Source organism: Protobothrops mucrosquamatus, unplaced genomic scaffold, assembly GCF_001527695.2.
Source record: "Protobothrops mucrosquamatus isolate PMUCROS unplaced genomic scaffold, P.Mucros_1.0 scaffold1620, whole genome shotgun sequence".
Classification (NCBI taxonomy): domain Eukaryota; kingdom Metazoa; phylum Chordata; class Lepidosauria; order Squamata; family Viperidae; genus Protobothrops; species Protobothrops mucrosquamatus.
This window is the reverse complement of record NW_015387781.1, coordinates 143,792-169,420: the sequence shown is the minus strand read 5'-3', so window position 1 is coordinate 169,420 and position 25,629 is coordinate 143,792. Positions and strand designations below refer to the sequence as shown.

The window sequence follows — 25,629 nt, the reverse complement described above, 5'->3', positions numbered from 1 at the left end:
CCAAGCCACAGCCGAGAAAGACACCTGCCTGCCCACCCGGTGGCGCTCTTCCTCCTGTCCGAGGTTTTCATTGTTGTGAACATTTCTGTTGAGGATTGGCAGCGGGGGGTGGGGTGGGGGGGTTTGGTTTTTATTCCCCCCGTCTGCTGGGTGGTTGCAGCAGGTTTTGGTCACTTCACATGACCCTGGGACACTGTGACCGTCATAAATATGAATCAGTTGCCAAGCATCTGAATGTAAATCACAAGACCCTGGAGATGCTGCAACATTCCAGCTGATCGGCGCTTCTTCTGGGCTCAGCGGAAGCACCAGGATTAGCGCCGAGCTCCAGCTGGAGCCTGCCGCTGATCCTGGCTCTTCCGCTGAGCCCTGACAGCCCTGCAGCTCCAGCCATCTCTCGCTCAGGCTTGTGCGGTGCTGCCACTGGTTCAGCTCATTCCCCTCCCCCGCTACTTTTCTAGGATGGTCGCGTACCACCTGCCAGGTGCCAATGTACCACAGGTGGTACCCGTACCACTGGTTGAAAAGCCCTGTGATAGACAATGTAAACAGGGAAATAAATTTATTTTCTGCTACACTTACCAATTTGGATATTTGGGAGCTGGGGTGAAACCGTTAAAAGAGTTCTGCTAGTTCCATTTTCTAGCTAAGTGATAGGAAGACTAATAATCCATCTGACAGTCTTCTGGAAGACTAATCAAGCTGTGTCCTAAAACAGCCTGGCTGGCAGGTTGGTAGAGCGGAAGATGACCTGGCAGAACCTAGCAATTTTCTTAACGTAACCTCCCTCACCCTGCATTCCTCCTCTACCTCACCAATCTTTCAGCTGGGCTACTTCTGAACATTGGTCAACTTCCAGTCTAAATCCTACAAGTTGTCTGTTAATAAGGTAGCAATTTTTGCACCATGTACATCATTTCAGTCCTGCTTATGCTAAACTACACTCATTACCTTAACACTACTTCTCCAGGCTGCTTAGTTACGTTTTGAACTTTTTTGCATTGTAAACCTGTTGACAATTTTGGAGTGAATTGCAAACCTGGTCATCTCTCATCTTCCAGGCAGTTGAAACAATACTGTCCCATTGTAGAACAGTGGCTTTCATTCTTTCATAATATACGCCAGCCATTTATCCTATTTTCTACTTTATGTTCTTTTACCAATCCATGAGACAAGCCTTTTTTATTCAGTGACTCCAATAAGGAATTTCATCAAAAGGCACCACATGGTAAAAAAATAAACTTCACTTATTACCCCTGGCACTCCTAATGTAGGTTTAAAGTGAGAAAACTTAAAACTTTGCTAAAGCTATGGCTTGATGCTTCAACTAAAGTATGGCTTTGGATAATTTATTTGGCATAGACCTTAAGTTGACCAGCCTGCCATTTTTTCAGATTACACCTCCCACACTCAAGTCCTTTTTTAAAAACCAGTCTTGTATTGGCTGCTTTCCAGCATTCTGGTACAAAGACATCTGAGACATATAGAATATCTTTTTGTTAGCAGAGGTGTCTCTTGATCAAGAGCCTTTCCACAAATAGTAAAGAATAATTGTAAAAGCACTATGTGAACAGCTGGATACAACAGTATGTGAAACATCAGGAACTTAAAAGAAACGGAGAAACTTTATTTGCAGATAAAACAGAAAGAAATGGAGAGGGCCAGGATTTCAGATGAGAAACAAATAATATTGATATTTTTTTTTTATTTTTTTTTTGAGGCGGGATGCCTTTTAATATAAAATAAGCAGGCGCTTTTTGTCTTGAAGAAATGGTTTGCATTTTCCGGAGCAGACACAAGGTAAGCATGATGAAGGATATCTCTTTCCCTGGGATAAAAGGAAAACCACAGCAATAAAGAGAAGGGGACAAGATTTATTTTGTAGATTTTTGTTCTTTCTGCAAGCAAAACTGCTTTGATATAAAATGAGTCCAATGATACAAAGCTATCATCCACTCAAGCAAAAGAAAACCTCACATTACAATGAATGCAGGTTATACTGACATTCTAATGCTAGTGTAAACCCCACCCCGGACCAAGATTGTTTCTGCCGTCTCTTAAAGCAACAGCACACTGAAAACCATGGGAGTATATTGCAATATTTATGAATTTACTGGAAGAAATTGTTTAATTAATATAATGGCAAAAAGAACTGTTGTCTTCACATTGTTGTGTAAGTTTCGATCACATGTCATTAACGTCCATGTTGTTAGTTCAAAATATATTATTTAGATTTTTGTCATTTGTATGAAGATCAAGTTCTGAGGTATCCTTTACTGTAAATGTTGAAGCAACAGGCCAGGCGGATGTATGATGCAAAAGGTTAGCGGTAACAGCTTTTAGTGACTTCTCTATATGTTACTGCAAACAACTGTTAGTTTACATTAAAAAAAATGTTCTCCTATTCACATAGAATATGGCATAAACAAAAGAAAAGTCGACAAAAACTATACACATAAAATAACAAGACTGATACACAAATAAGGCCATCTGCAAAATTAAAAATCCAACTCTTGTCATATTTCACAATAATTTCTACAGGATAATTTACATCTTAGAAACTTAAATATTTAATGCACAGGAGAAAAGAAAATACTTTGAGGAGCCAACTGCATTATCTCTTGGAGGACTTGTTTAATTTGCTGACCGGCAATCGTTTTTGGGGAGTTGGAATTTTGGAAGACTTTCCCGAGGCGGACCGAGAATTCGGTCGGGGTGTTGGTCTGATTGGGGTATGAACAGTTTCTGACTGGTCTGAGCACACTGACTGGATTTCTGAAATGTCGAAGTCAGAGGCATCGCTGCCCCGGCGGCTGCTTGCTCTACTCCCGGCTTTACTTCCGGCACGACTTCCAGGCCTGCTTGGTGTTTTTCTAGTTTCTGCAAGACAAAATGAAAGACATCCACGGTTAGTGGAACAGACAGCAAAACGGAGGCTGCTTCTGAAGAGGGCCTTCTCACATACTTGAAATCTGACTCAAGGTAAATGCAACTGGCTCCTTCTACTGCTTCATAGCATTCCAGGCTGAAAAGACATGTCTCGATTATAATAAGATTTATATAGCGGTAAAAACAAGAGAGACTGAGTTACAGACCGAAGGCTAAGGAGAGACAGATACTTTCAACTTCTGCAAGTGGGATGTCCACAAGGACGCACGTGGCCCATCCCAGCAAATCCAATACTCACCTGCAAAGTGTGCTCTGGCTCTTGTGGCTGCTGTTGAAATTAGGCCATTATTTTCTCCAGAATGAAAAACTTTCCCAGAAAGATATCCTGGAAGTCTAAGTTTACTCCCTTGTATTGGAGTTCCCTGTAGGATATAAGAGTACTGAGTGAATCATGGGCATTGAACAGGGCTGAACTTGGAACTCTACCCAGATCATAAGAAAATGCTTTGACCGGATAGTTTAAATGCTTTGACCGGATAGTTTAAAAGCAGGTCAACAGGAAAACAAACAGGCTGTATTTAGTGCTGCCTTCTTGAGGTAGGGACTTATCTGTTGTTGTCTGCGCAATGTAGAAAGCTACTGTATACACCGATGGGATTACAGTATATATGTATACTGGACAGTATACGGCATGCAGTATCTGAACAAATAAATCTTACACGTCAAGATATATACTGTATATAGTTACCAATTTAGGATCAGATTTCAGGAAGTGGATTACAGCCCTTGAAAGCTCATAGTGTATTTATGTATATTATTGTTTATGGTGCAGCCATTTTTTTTTCTGTCACAAACCACCGTATAGCTGCGTAACTGAGCCCATAAGATGGAAGACTGGAGGTTTCTAAAGTCCTTCAAAGAAACCCTCTGAGTCTTTACAACCTGGGCCCACCTCTTTCCATGGAGTAGCCCTTGATAATGTGTATATCCTCCATATGGCCCAAAGACCGGAGAATCACGTGACCAGGGGGATACGGTACTGGTCCTAAGTGTGAAAACAACCATGAGTTACCCATTTTCAGTGACGATGTAATTGGGTTGGTCCCTAAATGAATGGTTATAAGTCAAGGACTCCCTGTACTAATCAATATGGATAAACATAGCACCTTTCAGATTTATTTCTAGTTAATGTGTTTAATTAACATCTAGAAAAATGCAAATACATTTCATTGGATCCAGACTTAGCACAGATATATTGAAATCAGTGGGACTTGATTAATTGTGAATGACTTAAAAGTTGCATTGGTATTAATGGGTTTACTCTAAAAACGATTAAGCTGCAGATACTGTCCATGAACAGTAATTAAAATAATCTGAGTTCCATTGTCCACCAGCAGGCATCACATTATGTTCTGGCCAGTGTAACTCAAACAACTGTGTAAAAATTGAAATCCACATCCCCTCCAACATGCCGCTGCTGCTGCTGCTGTTGGTGGTGGTGCAAAACCTTGTACATGGGGGCATGACATAATGTACCCTCTGTGTCTTTCTGCTTGGAGACTGAAAAGAAGGTGAACTATGTACAACATTCTTAATGTCTATGTATAAAAAGTGTTGGGCCGTGATGTCATAAACTCTCTTCTTAATGTTCAGTATCAAGAAGCAAGATGCCTACATTGATGGAATTCAAAGGAACCTTCTGATCTTTTAGCGAGGGGAATAAATAGAAGCCAGACTTCCCAATATGGACCCCAGGCTAAATAAATCACAGAAATTTTTTCCATGGTTTATTTAAACACTCCAGTTGATAGAAGGAGGTACTGTATTTTGTTCATTTGTATTCCAAAGTATTATGGCTTAATGTGATGTGAATATAGCAATATTGAAGGTGATGTAAATATTTTTCGACATAACAATGTCACAATTTAATGCTTAACTTCACCAACGTTTAGAATTCTTAATTTCTGCAGCATCCCTCTTCTGTCCTGGATACGAAATTCCACCTAGTTTATCAGTAATAGTGATAATATTTGCCAATAAAAGCTTTCCAAAGAGTTCACTCTGCCAAAGTAAGTTTTTTGTTATAGTTAGCTATTGGCTAAGAACAGGACTAAATAGAATGGAGTACAGGTATGCCTCAATTTATGACCATAGTTGGGACCAGAATTTTCAAGTCGTCATTAAGTGAGTTGTGCCTGGTTTTAGGACCCTTTTGCCAGAGCTGCTAAGTGAACCACTGCAGTTACGTGAATCAATCATGTGGCTGACAAGCCGGCTTCTCCCACAGACTTTACTTGGCAGAAGCCAGCTGGGAAGGTCACAAATGGCAATCGCAAAGGATGCCGTGATGCTGCAACTGTTGTGAGTGCATGCCGGTTGCCAAGTGACTGAATTTTTAGCATGTGAACCATGGGGATGCTGCCCTGGTTGCAAGTGTGGGGGGTGGTTGAAAGTCACTTTTTTCAGAGCCACTGTAATTTTGAACAGTTGCTAAAAGTCAAGGACACCACCTGTATTTAAAAACTGACAATAATTCATACTCCATATAGTTTTATACTTAAGCAGCAGAAGTAATCTGATATTTTTTCTGTTCTAACTGCTGTAATACTGTATACGGATATATGATTATTGTATGAGATTATATTTAATAGAAATTATATGGTTTAAAGTAATATATTCTACCTAATTTGAAGTACGTAATTATTTAAATCCCTAATACATTTCAGTCACTAAAGTGCCAAAATAAGTTCCTTCTTCAACATGCTTTTTGGTAAATCAATACTGCTGGCAGATGAACAGCCACTCATTAAGTTCTGGCTCATCACGATCAGAGCAAAAAATGGGGAATTGTGGATTTCTTTCCCATTCTTGTTCCCCTTCGGAATGATACAACCGAGATGGAAAATGTCATGTTGTACGAACAAGGGCTCTTTGTATCCTATGGGCCCATTCATGGAATGCCACTCCAATTCACTGGTGTTATAGCAAGAGCTCCTGGGAATTGAAACGTTACCCTGCAGGCAAATCTTTTTTTTCTGGAGTGACACACTAACAATAATCTCCCAATTTGGTGCCACTTAATGATTATATATCCTGTAATATCCATTCAGCAGAAAGGGGATGGGAGTTGATTTCCAGCTTATCAGGAGAGCGTCAGGTTGAGGAAGGATAGCCGGAGGCCAGTTGAGGATATGCAAGATTTGAGGCTAAAACACCTCAAATTTAAATTTATCACTGCACATTTTAGAGTTTTGCAAATTATATTGTTAATAGATTTTCCCAGACATTTTTAATTTAATAAACTTCCTGACTTAAACCTAGGTGTTGGATAGGTAAAATTACCTGAAGACCATAATTAAACATCTGCATGTTTTAGCTCCCAACGAGCAAAATAACATTAGATTGCAAGCTAATTTATGAATAAGGCCCAATTAGTCTTTATATCAATGATATAATCAAATAAAATTATATTTAACTTACTGCCGACATAGGAATGAAGATGTTATTTGTATGTAAGTGTCTGTTAACAAAGATTTTATATATAAATTGATAGAAATTATATAAAAATTTATAAAAATCTATACATTCATAGGAATCTATAAATTTCACTTGTATAAAATCGATTATCATTTTGAAAAGGACTACATGCTCTACAAGGCCCAAATAGGAGTCAAACAAACTTCAAACAATTGATTAATTTACAAGTTTAAAAAAGAGAAAAATACAAAATTGATGGACAGAAGAGTGAAAACAAATACGAGTGCATTAATATGGAAGGTACAGCACAGTTGATAAGGAATGGAAATCGGTGTTAGCTAACAGGATAGTTTTAGTGAAGGAAATGTGGTTAGACTAAAAAAAAAAAATCTGTCCATTACTGTACCTCTGTGGATGATACTTGATATTCAGAGCACTCTGATGGTTTACAAGGAGATGACGTTTTGCTGTTTATCAACCATGGTTTACCATAGTTGCGTGTTAAAAGATGGGGTGTCTGTATGAAACAATGGCAAATCACAATGTGAAGAACAGTTGTTGGAAAACAATGTCATGAAATGGAACAGTCACGTTATGAAGAATGAATCTCACAGTAAAAGTCCAAAACAAAACATCAAAACTGAGCAGGACCAAGTGATGACAAGCATTCTGTATGAAAAAGGAGTATGTGTGTTTTCTAAAATGCAGTGGTGGTGGTGGGGGGGGTGGGTCAATGTTTTTCTCCTTGAACAAGTTGGTTCTGTGGTCTAATTGGCTTACATGTTTTTTCCCAGTCCTGCATGACCGCTGCATATTGTAAGGCAGGGGAGAGGAGGAAACAACAAAAAACTTCGTTAGTGTCTTTGGAAAAAAATACCTAAAATCTCCCTATTGGTTTTAGGGCAGCTTTACTGCTTTTAATTGCTGTTAGTTGGGCTCAATCCTATTAAGTAACATTAAAGATTGTTGTAATGTATATCAAGTCTATCAAAGATTACTCAAACTGTACCTTGGGTGTACTAGCAGCAAGAGCTGATATTGGAGTTCCTTGGGCAGGTTGATTGGATACAGACATGGATCTGTTGGGAGAAGCGCCCCTTGAAGAAGGCCGTGATCTACGTCCCCTTGATCGGAAGGCAGCCATACTTTGGGAAGCCCCATCTGCTAACATGAACTTCTCTCGGAGCTCCATGTTTGTCCGCCCTTTTGCTACAGTGAGTGAAAAAGATAAATTAGGAATCTGATCATTTTGCCTCTTCCACACCATTGCCTTGCCAAGTCTCAACAAATAAGCCAAACAAATCAAACACATTAGTAATGCGTTTGAAAAGGGTTCATTGGTAAAATGTGCGCATCTAATGTTCTAGGCCAGCAAAGATGAACCACGGTCAACATAAATCAGCATGATAATGGAATGGCTCAACATGCTATTTGGTTACTGAGGCACAGACACAATCTGAGGACCCACTCAACTAATGCTATTGCTTCTTGGGTGATTCAGAAACAGATGTTGGCTATGATAAGCAGACAAGAGAGAGAGAGAGCAAAGGATAAACCGTATTAATTCTAAACTAGAAATCATACAGTTTGGTAACATGCAACGCAAATAGAAACTCCCAAACTCTAAAGAAGGGTTTGGATGTTAAATACCAACAGAATGCTGTTATAATATGAAAGAACAGTGCACAAGGATCAGACACGTAAACATGTTTAGTGTTTGATGCCTCTCTGGGTTAGCAGCGATGGCTTTTGAGACACTTTCTCAAAGTCATTATTTAAATTTAGAGGCAAGCTCTCAAGCACCAGCCCAATGCAGCAAGGGTTAAGCTAAAGACTGTAATACGTGAAGCGTTTGGTTAAAACAGATTTGGATATATATATTGAAGCAGAGCGAGAAGAAAATTGAAAAGAAAATAAGAGCAGGAGAGACAAAGAGAGGGATTTGCCCACCTATAGTAGGCTGAGTGGTAATTGAAGAGTTTGATTCCGAACGTAACATTTTACTCCCATGATGATGAACTAGAAAAAATGACACAGGACATGGGTCATATTAAAAAGAAAATTGTTAGCAGGAGAAGAATCAATCACAGCAGATATGCAAGAGACTCAAAGCTGAAGAGCAAGAAAGAGAATCTGATGCAACTTTTTGCTAGCTCTTCCTAACCGAGATCAAGCCTCTAAGGAAATAGTAAAGACTCCTAGTATGATTTCAATAGCAAATACTTCCAATGCCATCTATGATAAAAAACAAAAACAACACTTCTCTGTCAAAATGAAGAAATGTAACCAAAAAAAAAAAAAAAAGGAATGGGACAAACCATGCCAACCTGAAAAAGAAGACAAAATGCCACACAGCATTTAAATAATCACTACTATTCACATTTTATCTTTCTAAACACAGGGCTGTTTTTTTATTATTATTATAGATTTTCAGAAGATTGAAATCTTGTTCCTCTCCTTCTTAAGTGAGGTCAGTCTTAAAAATTCTATTCTGTTTGGAAATAAATTTCAATTATTTATTTATTTATTTATTTATTTATTTATTTTCAATCTTTTTTCAAGGAGTTCAAATTGCCTTACAAAGCACATTTTTTTTTTCTGCAACGGCAACCCTATTGAGTATGAATGTGTTGAGCGTGGCTGGCCTAAAGTCACCCAGGGAGTTTCTGTGGCTAAGGGTGGACTTGAACTCGAGTCTCTCCAGTTAACTAGATCATGCTTGGCTAGTCTGGACTATTATGGGTGAAATACCTCATCTTAACTTTGCAAAACTCTTTTTGGAAAATTAAAAAAAAAAATCAATTTTGGATTCCTATTCAGGAACGTTGAAATTTATTTCAGCAAACCACAAAAACAAATTTTATTCTTGCAAGGTGAAGCTTGCTTATGACAACACAAAATACAGTATAATAGGAATCCCTCTCTTGAGTTGTATGGAAAATGAAGGAAATCTGGTTGTGTTACAAAATATTGGTGTTCAGTCCAAAAAATAAGGAGCATAATGTCTCCTTGTTCAACACCTATTTGTAGAAACTGCCAATTAGAATGCCTTTGTTAGCTTGAGTAGTAGCTGCTAATATGGGGTCTTTGCTTGATTAATTTAACCCAGGGCTCCTCAAACATGGCCACTTTAAGACTTGTGGACTTCAACTCCCAGAATTCCCCAGTTTGAGGAGCCCTGGTTTAACCCCTTTGAAACAACTTACCGTAGTCTCTCTCTTTTCCTTTCTAGTCATTTCTTCCTGTCATTTCTTACTTCCTCCTTTCTCTCTTCTTCCTTTCCCCATGCAACAATCCCTTGCCCTTATTCTGAGTCTATCTTGTTCCCTCCACCCTGTCTTTTCTTTCGTCAAAGTCTTCCGGGAAAAAAGGAGGACGTGTACACAGAAATGTTAAGTTTTGGCAGGAGAGAAGGGTTTGTAAATAGAGATGGAGATTCATTTTGTAATCTGAGGACGATCCATTAATGTTGTAAAATAAGTTGTAAGTCCTGATGTTCTTAGCATGTTCCATAAGGGCAACACTATCCTAATTGGCCAATCAGGCTCTAGGTTAGAGATCCCAGCTTGTATAGAACAACATGAACCGATTTGGGAATAAAACACTGCTTGTGTTGTGGCACTGGCCAAAATACGTCAAATTGATTTGCAGTTCATGGAACAGAAAATACATGCAATGGTAATTCACGTTCTCAGTAGAGAATAACATGGCTACAATCTAGCTACGATTGCTTATGGACATTCCCATTTTCCTGTCAAGCTAAGCAGGTAAAGCCTGGGGAAAAAGAAATGTTACCTGTAAAAGTCCAACTGAGAATAGTGACAACAAAAGGCCAAACGAGTCCTGAAAATTCTTGTATCTATCAAGGTAAAGACTCTAATACCCCATCTTAGTACTATCATCATCCCATTTTAGTGCCGTCAACACATGTGAGGTCTTTTATGCCTCTTCTGCTTAGCGTGAGAATTCAGAAAAATAAACTCTGCTCCTCTCTCCTCTAAAGTCAAATTAGATTCCTAGAAAGGAGAAATAAATAATATATAAAGTAGGGTAACCGCTTCCTTTCTTTACTAAAGGTATGTTTTCAGCACAGGTAGTCCTCAATTAACGACCAGTGCTAAAGCAAGGAAGTTGGTGAGTCATGCCTGATTTTATGAATCTTTCTGTCTTGGTTGTTAAAGCAAATCATGCCGTTGTTCAGTGAATCATACAGGCATTAAGTGAATCCAGTTTTCCCCACTGATTTTGATTGTTGTAAACCAGGCGGGAAGATCACAAATGGCGGTTATTGCAACTTTCATAAGTACGTGCCAGTTCACTAGTGCCCAGCTTTTGATGACGTGTCCGTGGGGATGCTGCAACAGTTGTAAATGTAAGAACTGGTTGAAAGTCACCTTTTTGAGCGCCACTGTAACTCTGAACAGTCCCTGAATGAATGTTTGTAAGTCAAGGACTACCTGTAGCTTGTGAGCACGTAAGTGATAATTTAGCCAACAGGAGGGTTCCACGATTATCCTACAATGCCATATCCACCATCTCCCTGCCATTATCCATGTTATCTGCCTTGCAGAAATTGAAATCCAAAACATTTGAAGACCATTTGTCTGCTCATCTCTGTCCTAGATTGTTCGGTATGCAGTACTTTTACATATTAATATGTATAAAAGTATAGCTTTATAAGTAAATTAAGATTGAATTACGCGATCGAATTAAGACACAACTAGCGAGTGTGACGTCCAAGCTATTTTTCTTACATACCTCTGCAGGGATCATTTTTCACTAAGAACTCATCTAGGGCCATCCAACCACCTCCAACACGAACCATAACGGTGCTCCGCAGGATACGGACGAGACGAAGCTGCTGGGAATCACCAAACTGTGCCGAAGAAAGGAAAATAAGCTAAAGCTTTCCTATATATTCTAAACAGCAATGTTTCTCCAGGCTAAGCAGGTTAAAATTAGCCACAGATAGATTGCTTTAAATCATTAGTAGAATTATTACCAAAGATATTTTCATTAAGCATATGATGATCAAAGCTGTTGTCAGATTGAATGTATTAACCCACAAGCTAGCAATGCGATTGGGGTGGAGTGAGGTAGAAGCGGAACACAAAGATCAAATGCCGGTTTCATTTTACACAAAATTTGCAAAAATCATGTAATTGATTTTTCTTTCAAATTGATATTTCTTTCAATGGAGGAAAAAATACTAAGGGAAATATAATATTCTTACATCAAACAACTTGTTCCTTCATTACAAAAACTCTCCCTGAGCTTTCCTTACAGGAATAATTAAAAATAAAATGGAGAAAACTCAAAAGTTTTGTGCTGGGAAAGAAGAAAAGTAATTTTACTCATGACATGAAGCTCCATTCACTTCCTTGCTTTCAGAAAAGCTTACCCTTTGTATAGCTAATGTATTGCATGGTACGATTCAGTTACCTTTTCTTCTTTTGTAGATTTTCTCATATCCTGCTACTATTTCAGATCATTGTATTTAATCTATCTTTCTATTCTTTTAAAAAAATCATTAAAGGTTCAATACAACCTATTACATATCTACCATTCCTCAGTGACTTTATCTACTTGAGGGCTTCCTTTTTCATACAGCAACCACAAAAGCATTAATAGTTTTGCTACTGGTCTTGCCCACCTGTTAGTATTAATGTAAACTAAGCAGACAAGCAAAGCAAAGACATAAAAAAAAACATGAAGGCAGGAGTTGGTGTCCTCAAAGATCAAAAGGAAAACCTCTCCAGTCTGGATGGACTGCAGAAGTGTTAGGACTACAACAATACAATACAATTCAAATAAGCATATATAACAGGAATATACAAATCAGCTTGGTCAGAACTGAATCATCAGTTCTGATAGCTGAACTCATTTGATACTTTAATTTGACTGTCCAAATCAATTCTGAACAAACAGCTTTTGTATAAGCCTTCAGAGTCAAATACTCGATTTGGAGATTTAATTCAATCAGCTTTAGTTCTCCAGATCAAAGGTTTGAAACTTCTAATGTGTAATTCTATATGAATTCAAACATTTATTTAGAGAAGTGTGCTTAGATATAATGTTAAAATAAAACAAAAATAATTTTTCTTCATCCCGGATTTAAGTAATCATGAAACTTACTACTTTATGTTTAAGCATATATTGGTAATCTTTAAACCAAAGAAGTTTTATCTATTGTTTGATTCTAGTTTTGACTCAGCTCCTTTTTTTTCTTGGTCTGCTGTAATAAGGAATAATTTCTTATCATGTCCAAACAAGGAAACAATGGTTTGCAGATCTGGAACATGGCAGGTAGCCAACTTAACTGAACTTGTTATTCAAAATCTTAATAGTCTCCTGGTTGAGACTCAACAGAGAATCCACGGCTTCCGTTTTATTTATTGCAGCACATCAGGAAAGGAAAATTAAGAAAAAAGAGCTGCAGGAGCACCTCATGACTTGAAACCAATGCAGAATTATTTGTATTGGGCCAATAGGACACTGTTTTGTCATTTTGGGATCATAACGGCCAGGTGCAGACCCCTTTGTTATGGGAACACTGAATGAGCATTGTAAAGCCAAAGGCTGTTGCAATCTAGAGATTTGTACTGTACTTTTAAGCTCCCTACTAGAGGAAGAACATACTTCCCTTTCTATTTCCTCTGATTGTTATTCTCTCCCTTCATTTTGCTCTGCAGCATATTTGCACTCCTGATCTTTGCAAGAACTAGGTGAGAGGACAGACAAGACCAAGAAGAAAAAGCTCAGGAAGCCACAACTAGTTAACTTTTCATTAAATTAATAATGAAGTTCACTAAGTTTAAACATTTCCATCCCAATCGCTGCCTAAAAAAAACTTTTGTATGATCTACCCTAGTGACCTGTGCTGCAAATCATTTTGCCGTTAGCTTCTGCTATGAAAAGAATTCAGAACTTCTCTAATATTTAATGCCTGATCTTTCATGAGGGCATGGATCCCCAAAGGTCCAACTGGAATAAGAAACCAAATATTATCTTTCAAAATTCAAGCAAACGTTGTTTGTCTAGTAAATCTTTCATTGCTAAATCATACAACCGAGCTTACCTTTTAATATAATTTGAGATACAGCTTAAGCAAACGGGGGGAAAGCATATTACTTCTTAGGAACCAAGTAATAGTAAGTCAGATAAAGATCACTATGCCAGGAACAAAATGTTATTTTAGAAGTATGCAAAACACTAGTTTGGAATGTGCACTGTGTGAAATTATGGAAATAAACATAGCTATGAAGACTTTTCCCTTTCTTCTTATAAGGTTTTATGCTGCAGCAACTGTTTTTCATATGAGTTCTTTGGAAAATGGACTTTGCTTAAATAGTTCTGGGAAGAATTAGCCAGAGAAATTGGAACTGTAACATGAGACATTCACCCAGGTCCTCCTACAGCCACAACTTTATCCAAATGCTGACTGTAGTTATTTTCCCAAAGCAGAGTGGGAAGTCATGATCACATATAGATGAGTCAGGAAAGACTATCCCCTTCCTGCTTCCTAGACTTTTTTTGAGAATTCTACCTTGGTTGTTTTTTTTGAGAATTCTACCTTGGTTCCAAGCTGTAATATTCATGTTTCAATGTCCAGAAGCTCTAGCAGTAAATCAAGAGGGACCAGACACAATTTAATTTTCTTTCCAACCAATAAAACCTAGGAAGTTGTTTGAGGAATCTCCTCTGTTTGCAGGGTTCTTTGGGAAGCTTATCCTTTACTCTTGTTGTGTTTTTCCAAAATCCTTATAAACACAACCTCTCATAATTATCTGGAGTGGCTAAAATATCAACATTATTACAGACCTGTATCTAGATGTTTAATATTCCTGATCATGCTTTTCAAAAATGTAAAAAAACAAAACAAAACAGGCAAGTAAGTCTACTATATTTCTCTTAGGTAATCTGGGATTGCAAACAAGAGAACTCCTCTCCCTTGATAAGGGTGCCCGGCTATTGTTTCTTTTCTCTGCCTCTCTCTCCAGAAGCACCAGTTCCTTCAACAGTTTGATCAGTTTTACACTGTCTTATATGCTATCATTTCTATTAAACGTTCAAGACAGTATATCTGACAATTCTCTTCATTTAATCCTCATCATAGCAACTGTCTAAGCATAGATTCAACTCAGAATGTGCCTGATTGTCCTCAAATACCAAGTGAGCTCCATTAGGTTAGGAGTAGATAGGAAATCCTATCCCAGAATTTTATCAATACTGCTTTATATAAAAAAATTTTTAAGCAATGTCCATTATTAAAGACAGTTTCATAATGATAACATTGTGTTATCCTTATATATACAAATTCCTTTTTAATACATATAACTGTATAAAAAGAACCACAGGAAGATGGACTTTAAAAAGAATTGAAGAGTGTCTGCCTCTGGCATCAGTGCAAATTTCAAACTTAGTGGAATCCATGTTCACTCATTATATCCTGACTGAAATCTGGGGCCACTTTCCACCAAATGAAACCAGCTCACCCCCACATGTTATTTTTTTCTTGTTTTGAATAACACTGCTATGCTAAAAAAAAAAAGCTAATAGTAAGCAGAGAAACAAGGGTATACTGAACAAAATAAACAAAATTCCCTTTTTGATTGATACAGTCTGAAGGGGGCTTGGTTGCATGCTATTGCTTTGCTTCCGAGTACCCTGGCTTTTTCCTAAAAAAAAAAAAAAAAAGTGTGATGGAAATTACCTCACAGTAGGATGCAGCATGGAAACCTAAAGGCCATTCCATATAGCAATCATAGCGCAATCTTAACTATAGTTTTCAAGTGCAAATTACAGAGACAGTAGCTGAAAGCATTTGCACCTGAAGAGCATTTGGCACTATTATCTGGTTCCCTTAAAGTAATCTTAATTATGAGGCAGCGACAGGCAAAGAGACAATTCTCAGTATAAAGACACCTGTTAAGGCACCAAAGCTGAGCAAACAAGGAATTAGCTCAGGGTGAAAGGAAGTGGGAGGACAAATCACTGCAAGCTGAAATGATAATGTATTAAAAAGAATACTAGAAACTCCATGTACATTCCACTGTTTATACCTGATTTCCCAGGAAGAACTGACAAGAGATGGAAAATGGGAAAAAAACACAATTAGTTTAACAGGAAATGTTCCACGTGACTCTAGAACACGCTATGAAAGGACACACATATTCCCAATAGCTAAATATAATTATGTACTTTACATATGTACAGGTAACATCAAATGTTTGGACTGTAAATGATGGAGAATGGAATTCTAAGTTATCTGTTGCTTCCTTGCATCATCTTTGATCAAATTTCTTCTGCCATTTGACAAAGTCTTCTTTCGTATCTATTTAAATCCCCCCCCAAAGATGCCCAACACATTTCCTAACTAATAAAACTGGGACATATGCTTTTTTATGAAAACAGGATGATAGTGAGATGCATTATTCAAATATCTTTGAATTCTAACCATGTTGGAAAGAATACCATTTAAATATTAATGAATAGTCCAATAAAAGATCTTACATATCCATGTAAGTATTACATTATAGCTTCTTCATTTTCTATTACTTTGCCTATGTTGTGATTATTATTGTCCGTTAGTAAGGTTGAAATAGGTTTTAATACTAAATTCACAGAATTCACGCTGTCTAAATTTGGTTTAATAACTCAGATCTTCAGGTTCTTTTCAGAGTAGCTAGGTATCAATCAATAGATGACATGAATGTATTTTTTAGACTTACTCTGTATTTATTGTCGCCAATCTGCTCCACCTGGAACCGCTTTGCACATTTACATTTTGCTACTTGCCTTGTCACCTGTCAATATGATAACCAGAACCACTGTATTAGATTTTTCAGCCATTCTGCATCATTGGTAAATTGTAGAGTATGACAATCTTTATGGAATTCTAATGGACAATACTTATAATAAGAGGTGAATAGAAGAAGAATACCTCATCTTCAATTTTGTCTGCATCTGTTAGAGGTTTGTATGCATCCTTGTTTGGATGAAGTGCTGCTACAAATTCATAATAGTCAATATAGCCATCACCATCTCTGTCAAAAATATCTGCTACTGCACTCATTTCCAGGCGACTCGTAGGAAATTCTATGGAAAAGAAGTGATACTGAACATTAGAATTACAAAGTTTTAGAAAGAGATTACTTCTAGAATCATAGAATTAAAGAGAATTTTGCAGGCTTTCTAGTCTACTCCTCTGCTTGATATGGGAAGGGCGAAACTAGAGGATCTGAAAAAGATGCTATCTACTCTATGAATGAATGTAACAAGAGTTGAACAATCTTCTGGCTCAGTATTTCTTAAACCTTTTAAATCCCTTCTCATTTTTAAAAATTATGGATGACCTCAAAAGACCTTTTGTAAATAAGGGTTATATTTATCAACATTAAATATTAAACTGATGCATTCGTAAAACTTTCAAACAATATCGAACCTATTATATATTAACATAAAATAGTTCTCACAAAAAGCCCTGTATTTTTAACAACAAAAAAAATGAGAACAGTGATATTGTTTTAAATTTTTGCAAATATCTTTCCATAGCTGGTAAATAATTTTCACTTCACAGATCCCTGAAAGGCTCTTGGGGGAACCCTCCTTAAGAATAATGGTTTGTTTTAAAACTTACTTGAAGAGAGAATCCCATCAATAAATTCCTGTCTTGTTATCTTCCCATCCTGATCTTTATCTATCCTCCTAAAGAAGTCCATTACTCGAGATTTCTTGTGGTTCATCCATCGCATATACTTCTTCCGCCAAATATCAAAATCGAAATTGGCAAATTCCCTCAGCTGGAAAAAATTATCATGAAAATTATTTGAGAGATGAATTGGCTTATGGTACCCAATATCCATGATGCTAAGATTTGGGACAGAACTGAACATTGGTTTCCTCTGTAATGTGAAAAATCAAATTGATGTGAAAAATCAAGCTAGTCCTTTCTATTTCCTGCCTAGCTCTCTGATCTTGGATTCCCAGCTGCCTTGGCCAAGGTCTATGAGCCTGAAGACTCCTTCAAACTGCAGTTCAACTACATTTATGGATCCCAAGCTATGTATCAACTTAGCATGAAGAATATGCAGAAGTTAACTTCAGCTGTCATTTGAAAATAAGGTTTAAAATTATTTCCAATTATTAAAAGAAAGACGGTTAGCATTCATCATGAATACTCCCTAATGCAAACATAACTTTAAATTTTGACTAATAGTCTCTTTTGAAGAGACTATTGGTGCTTGCCTTCCATTTTACCATTTGGCAAACCAATGCGTAACTCTACAGTTCCTTTGGTTCCTATTTTTAATGTAAAACCTTATTTGATTGCTGGGAATGGAAAAAGACTTGGTGGCACATAAACATTCATTCATTCAATCAATCAATCAATCATTATTTTGTGTGCCACCCATCTCGTCTAGGGGCAATGCTGATCCCATACACATTTTCTCTGTCACTTGTGTCACTTGTCACGCCCTTCCTGTTGGTACACGACAGAAGCATATTGGGTACCCTGTCCTTCCATGGAGTGTGCTGGGTACTCAATGTATGGCCATGTACTTTCTCTCCAAACATTCAGAAGAGAAACTGCACTGACGATCAAGGGCTAACCACATACCCTCTGAGTGTCAGAGGTGACGAATGGTTGGTCCCCCCTGCCCAAGAGAAATGCCGCTACCACTCATGCATGAAACAGAACTTCATTTAAGGCCCTGGGGTGATTATTTTAACTACTGTTACTAACTTCTTCTAATCGGTCTAAGGCATCGTTAAGTTTCCTTCGTCTCTCCAGGGCCAGGAGCCAGACTTGTTGCCATTTGCTGAGCAAGAGGTTAATCTGTGGATTCTTCGTCTCAATTTGGGTCTGAGCCCCTGGAGGATATATGCTCGGGGCTGTAGAACGTTTTCCTGTTAAAGACAATTGCATATGCATCAAAAACTGCGCATCAAAGCTACACCTTTCAAAGCAATTTAGAAGAAAGATAATATGACACATATGCTTGTTTGGTTGCAAATAATACTCGGTTCTGTTTATGGAGGGCAGCTATAAACCCAGATGGCAGGAGTCAGTTACAATGGGCCACAGGAGTAAAAGTTACCAACTCCTAGTTTATTCTTGCCACTTTTTAAATGAGAAAAAAATAGAGCTTAGAACCACTCTATGCAATAAAACAATGGTGAATTACTGCTGCAATCTATAAACAGCCAAGTAATGTTGAAATATGATACTCTCAATGCCTCACAATAGAGCATTACTTACTTCCTCCTCTTCCCTTATCCAATACAGGAATATGAGATTGGACTGGGCTAGTTTCAGCTGCTTTTCTTTTATGTGTCTTCGTAACTTTATCCACATCGGGCTGTTTTCTGGTCATTTCTTCCATGAATGTCTGCAATTAAACGGCAATTACTTTGACTAACATTGCATCAAAATAACCTGAAAAATACTCAGCGAAACAACAGATTTGGTGTAGTGGTCTATGGGGCCTATGATACATACCTAATGCATCTGCATCACACATGACTTTTTCAGTATTTACTTTTAAGATTTCATTTCATTCATTTATTCGATTTGTATCCCGCCCTTCTCCCGAGGGACTCAGGGCGGCTCACAACATTTTTAAAACAGAAACATGCCCACAATCCCGCCGAATAAAACCAATTAAAACCCAAATATTTTAAAGTTGTGATATTTAAAATTTTCTAAAAATGAACCCGATTTAAAATCCTCCCTAGGCCAGGCCCGCTTGCTGGAAAAGCCATGTCTTGAGGGCGCGGCGGAAAGTAAGGAGATCCGGGATCACCCGGATCTGGGGGGGTATCAATACAGGTAGTCTTTGACTTACAAGAGTTTGTTTAGTGATGGCTCAATGTTACAAAGACACTGGAAAAAGGGACTTATGACCAATTTTCACACTTATGAGGGTTGCAGCATCCCCATGGTCATGTGATTTATATTCAGATGCTCGACAATGGGTTCATATTTATGACTGTTGCAGTGTCCTGAGGTCCTGTGATCATCTTTTGCAACCTTCGGACAAGCAAAGTCAATGGGGAAGCCTGGTTCACTTAACAACCCAGGTTACTCATTTAACAGCTGCAGTGATTCACTTAACAAATGTAGCAAGAAAACTCGTAAAACAGGGCAAAACTGACTTAACAAATTTCTCACTTAGCAACAAAAATTCTGGCCTCCGTTGTGGTCATAAATCAAGGGCTACCTGTACTACAAACTTTCTAACACCGGAAGTGTAACAGGATTGATTGATCTGCTGTGAGTGGATGAGAATGACAATAAAGTGATCAACTTTCTAATTCGTATGAAAATAAAATACTTGTACCATCACCTAAACTGACAGAAAAGTATGTTTTGTCCAACAGAGACAAACTCGCATTACAAAAAGATTTTTTTTAGAAATATGTTTAGGACAAACCTAATGTTTGCATGAGTCAGTTCTATTTACCAAACAGTCATTCTCTGTTTCTTCTTTTAGTTCCCAGGCCTCAAAATCTCCTTTGGAGGTCTGACTTGTTTAAAAGAAACTTTCTGCAGGCCTTGGGGGGGGGGCAGGCTACAGAGAAGAGAAGAAATGCTGCTTATCCTCTGTTAAAACTATTTCTCTTCCTTCCTTCCTTTTTTTGAAATGAAGGAAAGACATGCTCTCCGTTTCCAGAGACACAGCACAGAACATCACTGTTTGAAACAAAGGCGCCCTAACTTAGCACAGACATACTCTGGATTACTTTCGTTTTGTGTCCAAGACTTTTAGTCCCTCAGACAGCAACCCTACTGCACTGTTAAAATACTGGCTAGTTTGCCCTCTGCAAGGACAAAAGAAAAGCTTAAAAGTCACGTGCTACTGACATGTTTCCTTGCCAACGTCATTTTGAAGAACTCTTTTATTCTCTGTGCTACCTATTTGCTTTAAGCACAAAAGTCACACTGGGCAACAAACAGATACGAAACATTTAACGAATGTATATGTTTTGGTCAGCTGTGTGAGCAATGTAGGATTTTCACATTTTGTAAATTTCTGGTCTGCTTGAAGTGCTATCTCCTCCCATCCAAGGTGAGAAAGAGCTTTAGGAGAGAGAGCCCTGGTTCTCTTACCTGATGCTCTGCTATGAGTGCCTTGACATCATCAATCTCCTGAGGAATGACTTCTTTATCTTTTTCAGTCAGCGTTGTCTCTGCCCACTGCAGCCAGGATAATAGTGCTTCCAATAACTCCTGGTTAGCAATAAGGGCAGCCAGGGCTCCTGCCAACCTCTGTTGATGTTGCTTTGCCCATGCTATCACCTTAAAAAGAAGGAACAGCAATATGTTATGATTTCCACATTATTGTTGTTGTTCATTCACAAAATTAACCCAAGGGTTTTGCCTTCTACTCCCTTCTTGCAAGAAATCTCCAGGGTAAGAAAGAACAGAGGTGATGGCCAATTCTTAAGTTTCAGGTAGACAGGCCATCACTATGTAATTTTTAATTGCTTTTAATGGAACTTCCATGTGCCTTAGACAAGGGTTTTCATTGACAGTTCAAGAAACAAGCTCACCTATTACTTAACATGATTATTACTTAATAATATGATTATTAACATGATATTACTTAACATGCAAAAAACTGATGACTGGTTTCTATTGGATCATCAATTTAAAGCAGGGATGAATACCACAGAGTCCCCTAAACGTCAGACTGCATTTCCTGTGCCAATTACAGCTCAACAATATTTGGAAATATTTGGGTTGTCCATTCCTGTTTCAAAGCTAATGTTTTATGTTCAAGATCCCATTTTCTAGGTGGAGTGAGAAACTGACACAAATGTAAATGGATACAAGTTTCTGTTCTACTGTATTTCTTTCTCCTGATATAACCATAAAAAAGTCTAAAGCAAGAACTAGTACCCAAGACAGCACAGATATGTTAAACATTTTGCTCTCAAAGGTTGGAACATTTCCTCACAACATGGCCTTGCTAATTGCTGGATGTCAAGGACTGACTGTGACTACATAGGATTGCTTGAATTGGACTGACCTCTTCGAATCTTGCTCGGATGATGGTTATCCAGTGCTTAATGGTAGTGATGGAATCTGGATGGCAAATAGCCAGGATGGCCTCCCCCATACCTGTAGCTTTAGTTAGCTCAATCTTTTTTTCTTCCAGTTTCTTTATGAATTCCTAAGGCAGAAAAGGCAGTGATTTCCATGAGATGTTGGCACTAATTCAAAGGGAAAACTCAAGTAATTTCAGACTTTGCTGGTAAGGTCAAAGAGGCAAGTGCTTTCGCATGAAGCATTGGCAGAATAGAGAGCAGAAGGAAATAGCAGAAAAGTCCAACATTCTAAAATAAAAGTTCTGAAATAAGAGTTGAACAGTTGCACCAACTGAAGTGAAAAGTCATTAATAGTGAGGAACATATTTCAGTGTGCAAATCATTAATATTGGAATTAAAGTGGCCAAACTAATAATCACTATAACCTTAAAGAAGGACATATATCTTTAGGTACCTTGGGCATGCTGCCGTTTAACATATACACATCTTTCATAATACAATAGTATTCATATCTTACTGCTTGTTTCTGATGAGTCAGGAAAACAAATATCAGTTGCTCCAGCGACTTTAACTTTGTGGGTTAATATCTGCTTTATTAAAATACTCAGCAAGAATTTAAGTAAACAGGACAGACTGTATTTTTAATCCTTAAAGTAGGGATTCAATTTTGTAGAAACAAATCCTAGAACCTGGCAGAAACAGGTTTCACCTTGCAGGATTTGGAGCCTCTTTTTGGAGTATTTTCTTACTACTGGACCGAAAGGAACTCAGAGAAGAGATGCTTATAATGCACAACACGATAGGTGATTATTATGAGACCCTGAATTCCTTTTCAGTCAGAATACGTCCCAAGACAAGACAACATTTCTAATTTATCGTCAGAAGGCTAGTAGGGTTAAGATAAACCAGTGGTGGCGAACCTTTTAGAGACCGAGTGCCCAAACTGCAACCCAAAACCCACTTATGTATCATCGGGTGCCGGGTGGGTGAGTGTGGCCCATTGGCTGGGTGTGGCCCATTGGGTGGGCGTGCCCCATTGGGTGGGTGTGGCTGTGGTGGTAACAGAAGATTGGGTAGGACTAAAACATTCAATCAGTCAATTCCAACTTTGCAAGATCTTTTTTTTCCTGCGAGAAGTTGAAATTGATTGATTGATTGAACCTTTTTTTTTTCACATGGTGGCGGAGGCCTAAAGCGAAAAGGTTTTATAAAACCCAGCTGAAGACCTAGGACCGGGGTGACGGTGCGCGTGCCCACAGAGAGGGCTCTGCGTGCCACCTGTGGCACACGTGCCATAGGTTCGCCACCACAGAGATAGACTATCACCCAAGTCCCCTTTATCTGCAGCTTGAAAAACACAAAAAAATCATACCACTGGCATTTAATGGCATGAAATATTTTTTTTCAGCTTCTCTTTTAAAAAGCAGTATTATCTGTGCATTATACTTCATATGTGAGTTAAGACACTTATTTTACTGATCCTTCCTGTATTCTAGGATAAAATCCAAAGCAAGGCAAGGCCAGACCAGGCCACACTTTTTCCACATTCATTGCAGCATATGCTGTATTTAGGCAAACTCCCATTCATCCAATGCACACGTCCCAGACACCAGCCAATCAAGAGAATTCATAACACTTTCAAGGACAAGATAGCATGATTGGGAAGATGTGGGCAGGAAAGTCTAGACTTGTTTAGGCAGAAAGGAAATCCCTCAACCCTCCCTATGGGGTTAAAACCTTTGAGCCAAGGGGAAAGAGGCGGCATTTCTACAAGCCTCTTGGGAGATGGGAAAGGAGGTAGATCACCTGGGACAAGGCCAAGCAAAAAAGAATACCTGGAAGAGAAAGGAAGATTGGTGGGAGGAGACTGGCAAGGTGAAGCCTGAGAACAGCTGCCTGCTTTAGGTGAGCTGGTTTCCAAAAGAAGCAGAAAAAAAAGCAGGGCTGGAGCTGTAATGCTCAAGGAAGGAAAGAGAATAAGAGGATGACCTCAACAAGATTAACTGCAGTTGCAGCACTGGAATACCTGAAGGACCAGTTTAAGGACAGATCATCGTGGAGAAAATCTATGTGGTCATTAGAATTGACACCAACATGATGATACACAATCAATCAATCAATCAATCAATCAAGTGCTATTTAACAGTTCACTGATTAACAATGAAGCAGACCGCCTCTGGAAATAGAGGAGTGCCTGCTGGAAGTATTTAAATAAAGGGCTGAATGGCCTTTTGTTGGGGTTGCTGAGGTAGTAGAATCCTGTAATGAGCAGGGAGGGAGTCGGAATCAATGAGCCAAAGGCCCCTTCCAAGCTTTACATTATCTGTAAGAATGATAAAGTGTACTGCTGTCTAATAATAACACCTCCATTAAGTAGATATGCCAGTTGAATTTACATTTACAGTATTATCAAAAGTATCAGTTACATAAACAGAAGATTTCAGTCTGTAGCAACTGCTTTGCTTAATAAGGCCTCTTTTCTAGAACAGAAAACACCCTTTCTTTGCTAGATATAAATAAGCCAGGAGTACTTTTATTTTACTGTAACGTTTCTATAAATCTAATTTTGAGAACTGGTCCATTATCCCAGGGGGCCCCAATCCCCAGTCCATGGACCGTTACTGGGCTGCGGCATGCCAGAAACCGGCCTCTGCAAACAAGTGAAGCCCCATCTGCGGTATACAGGCAACACACGAAACCATTCCCCCTCCAGTCCATGGAAAAACCTCTTTTCACGGTCCCTGGCCCCTGCACAATCCAACTCACCCTATGCTGATCTATTAGCGTACGCAGAGCTTCTTCGTCATCTGGAAGGATCCCATGGAAACGCAGGGTCTGCTCGGCTTCAGCCAGCCATTCCAGAAGCACATGGACAACCGAGTGGAATTCCTCTGCCTGCACAAATGGAGGTGTGTGTGTGTTTGTGTGTCAAGGAAGGCAGAGCAAATATGTACGAAGACAATGGGCTCAGAATGGCAGTTACTTATCATTCAGCAGCGAAATCACATTAACGTTCAAGTAAGAAATCTGATTTAAAAACCCTTGCTATCCCTGACTGTAAAATGTCAAACCTTTTTTTAAAAAAAAAAAAATCTGAAGGAAGTCCAATGAACTGTTTATGAGTGCTTTTAAATGTACTATAAGATTTATGCCACACATGAAAGTTGTATGAGCAATTTGCTATCCTGCCTATAGATTACAAAAACAATGCTTAAGTCTATGAGCTGGAGCTATGCTAATGAACATCAGTTAGTCTGAGGGAAGAAAGGGGGAAGTTAATTAAAGCTGTGTATAGATCCCAGTTTCTCTCTGAGAGTTGAAAGCAACACTGCTCCTGAGATAATGCTTTCTGGTGACAGAGTTTCCCTTTTCCCCCAGGTTCTGTACGAGCCTTAGTTTTTCAAATTATAATACAGTTTTGCAAAGTCCTGAATAAACAGGAAACAGGGTCTTCCCAAACATGCATGTACAGATAGTTCTTGACTTACAACCAATTGTTTAGCAAGTGTTTGAATTTATGATGGACCTCCCCAGGGCTCCTTATGATCCAAATTCTGATGGGAGGGGCGATCCCTCTGGGATTACATGATCGCATTTTGGGAGCTTGCAACCAGTTCATATATATAACCATTTGCAGCATCCCAAAGTCACATGCGATTTATAACATTTATTTTTTTGACAGGAACTGGCATTTACTTCTAGTTTCTGCCAAAAAGTGCTTAACAGCTTGCAATGATTCACTTAACGACTATTGCAAAAATGGTTGTAGAATCAGGTGGATCACACGGTGATGAGCATAATGACTGGCACAACTTTCAACAGTAATTTTGGGTTCAATTATGGATGTAAGTCAAGGACTACATATACACTTTGGAGCAAGTGGTGGTGACATTTCATAGTTGTCATTTAAATCTCTTTCTCTCTCTCTCTCTCTCTCCCTTCCTCCCTCACTCCCTCCCTCCCTCCTCCCTCCCTCCCTATCTCAAACTATATATATAGTAATTATGGTATATTATTATTATTATTATTATTGTTCGAATTTATATCCCGCCCTTCTCCTTGCGGACTCAGGGCGGCTGACAATCAATTAAAAACACCAATAACATCACAAAATTTAAAATTAATTAAAATGAAATATTTAACTTGTCTAATTTAAAATATTATTAAAAACCCCTCTAAAAACCCCTCTTAAAAATTACCCTAGGCCAG

General features: G+C 38.4%; 1 protein-coding gene across 1 annotated transcript in view; it reads right to left on the bottom strand.

Moving 5' to 3' along the window:
- Nucleotides 1–1,856: 1,856 nt before the first annotated feature.
- Nucleotides 1,857–25,629, bottom strand: part of LOC107293452 (dystonin) — a gene marked incomplete at its 5' end in the record, with an annotated part of 166,922 nt that continues 143,149 nt past the window's right edge. Inside the window, 14 exon segments of the mRNA XM_029285407.1 lie at nucleotides 1,857–2,880; nucleotides 3,188–3,311; nucleotides 6,773–6,883; nucleotides 7,376–7,575; nucleotides 11,125–11,242; nucleotides 15,429–15,446; nucleotides 16,098–16,172; nucleotides 16,310–16,464; nucleotides 17,006–17,168; nucleotides 18,113–18,276; nucleotides 18,629–18,758; nucleotides 20,480–20,668; nucleotides 21,402–21,545; nucleotides 24,187–24,315. Of these exon segments, the coding sequence (XP_029141240.1) occupies nucleotides 2,615–2,880; nucleotides 3,188–3,311; nucleotides 6,773–6,883; nucleotides 7,376–7,575; nucleotides 11,125–11,242; nucleotides 15,429–15,446; nucleotides 16,098–16,172; nucleotides 16,310–16,464; nucleotides 17,006–17,168; nucleotides 18,113–18,276; nucleotides 18,629–18,758; nucleotides 20,480–20,668; nucleotides 21,402–21,545; nucleotides 24,187–24,315 (1,986 nt within the window).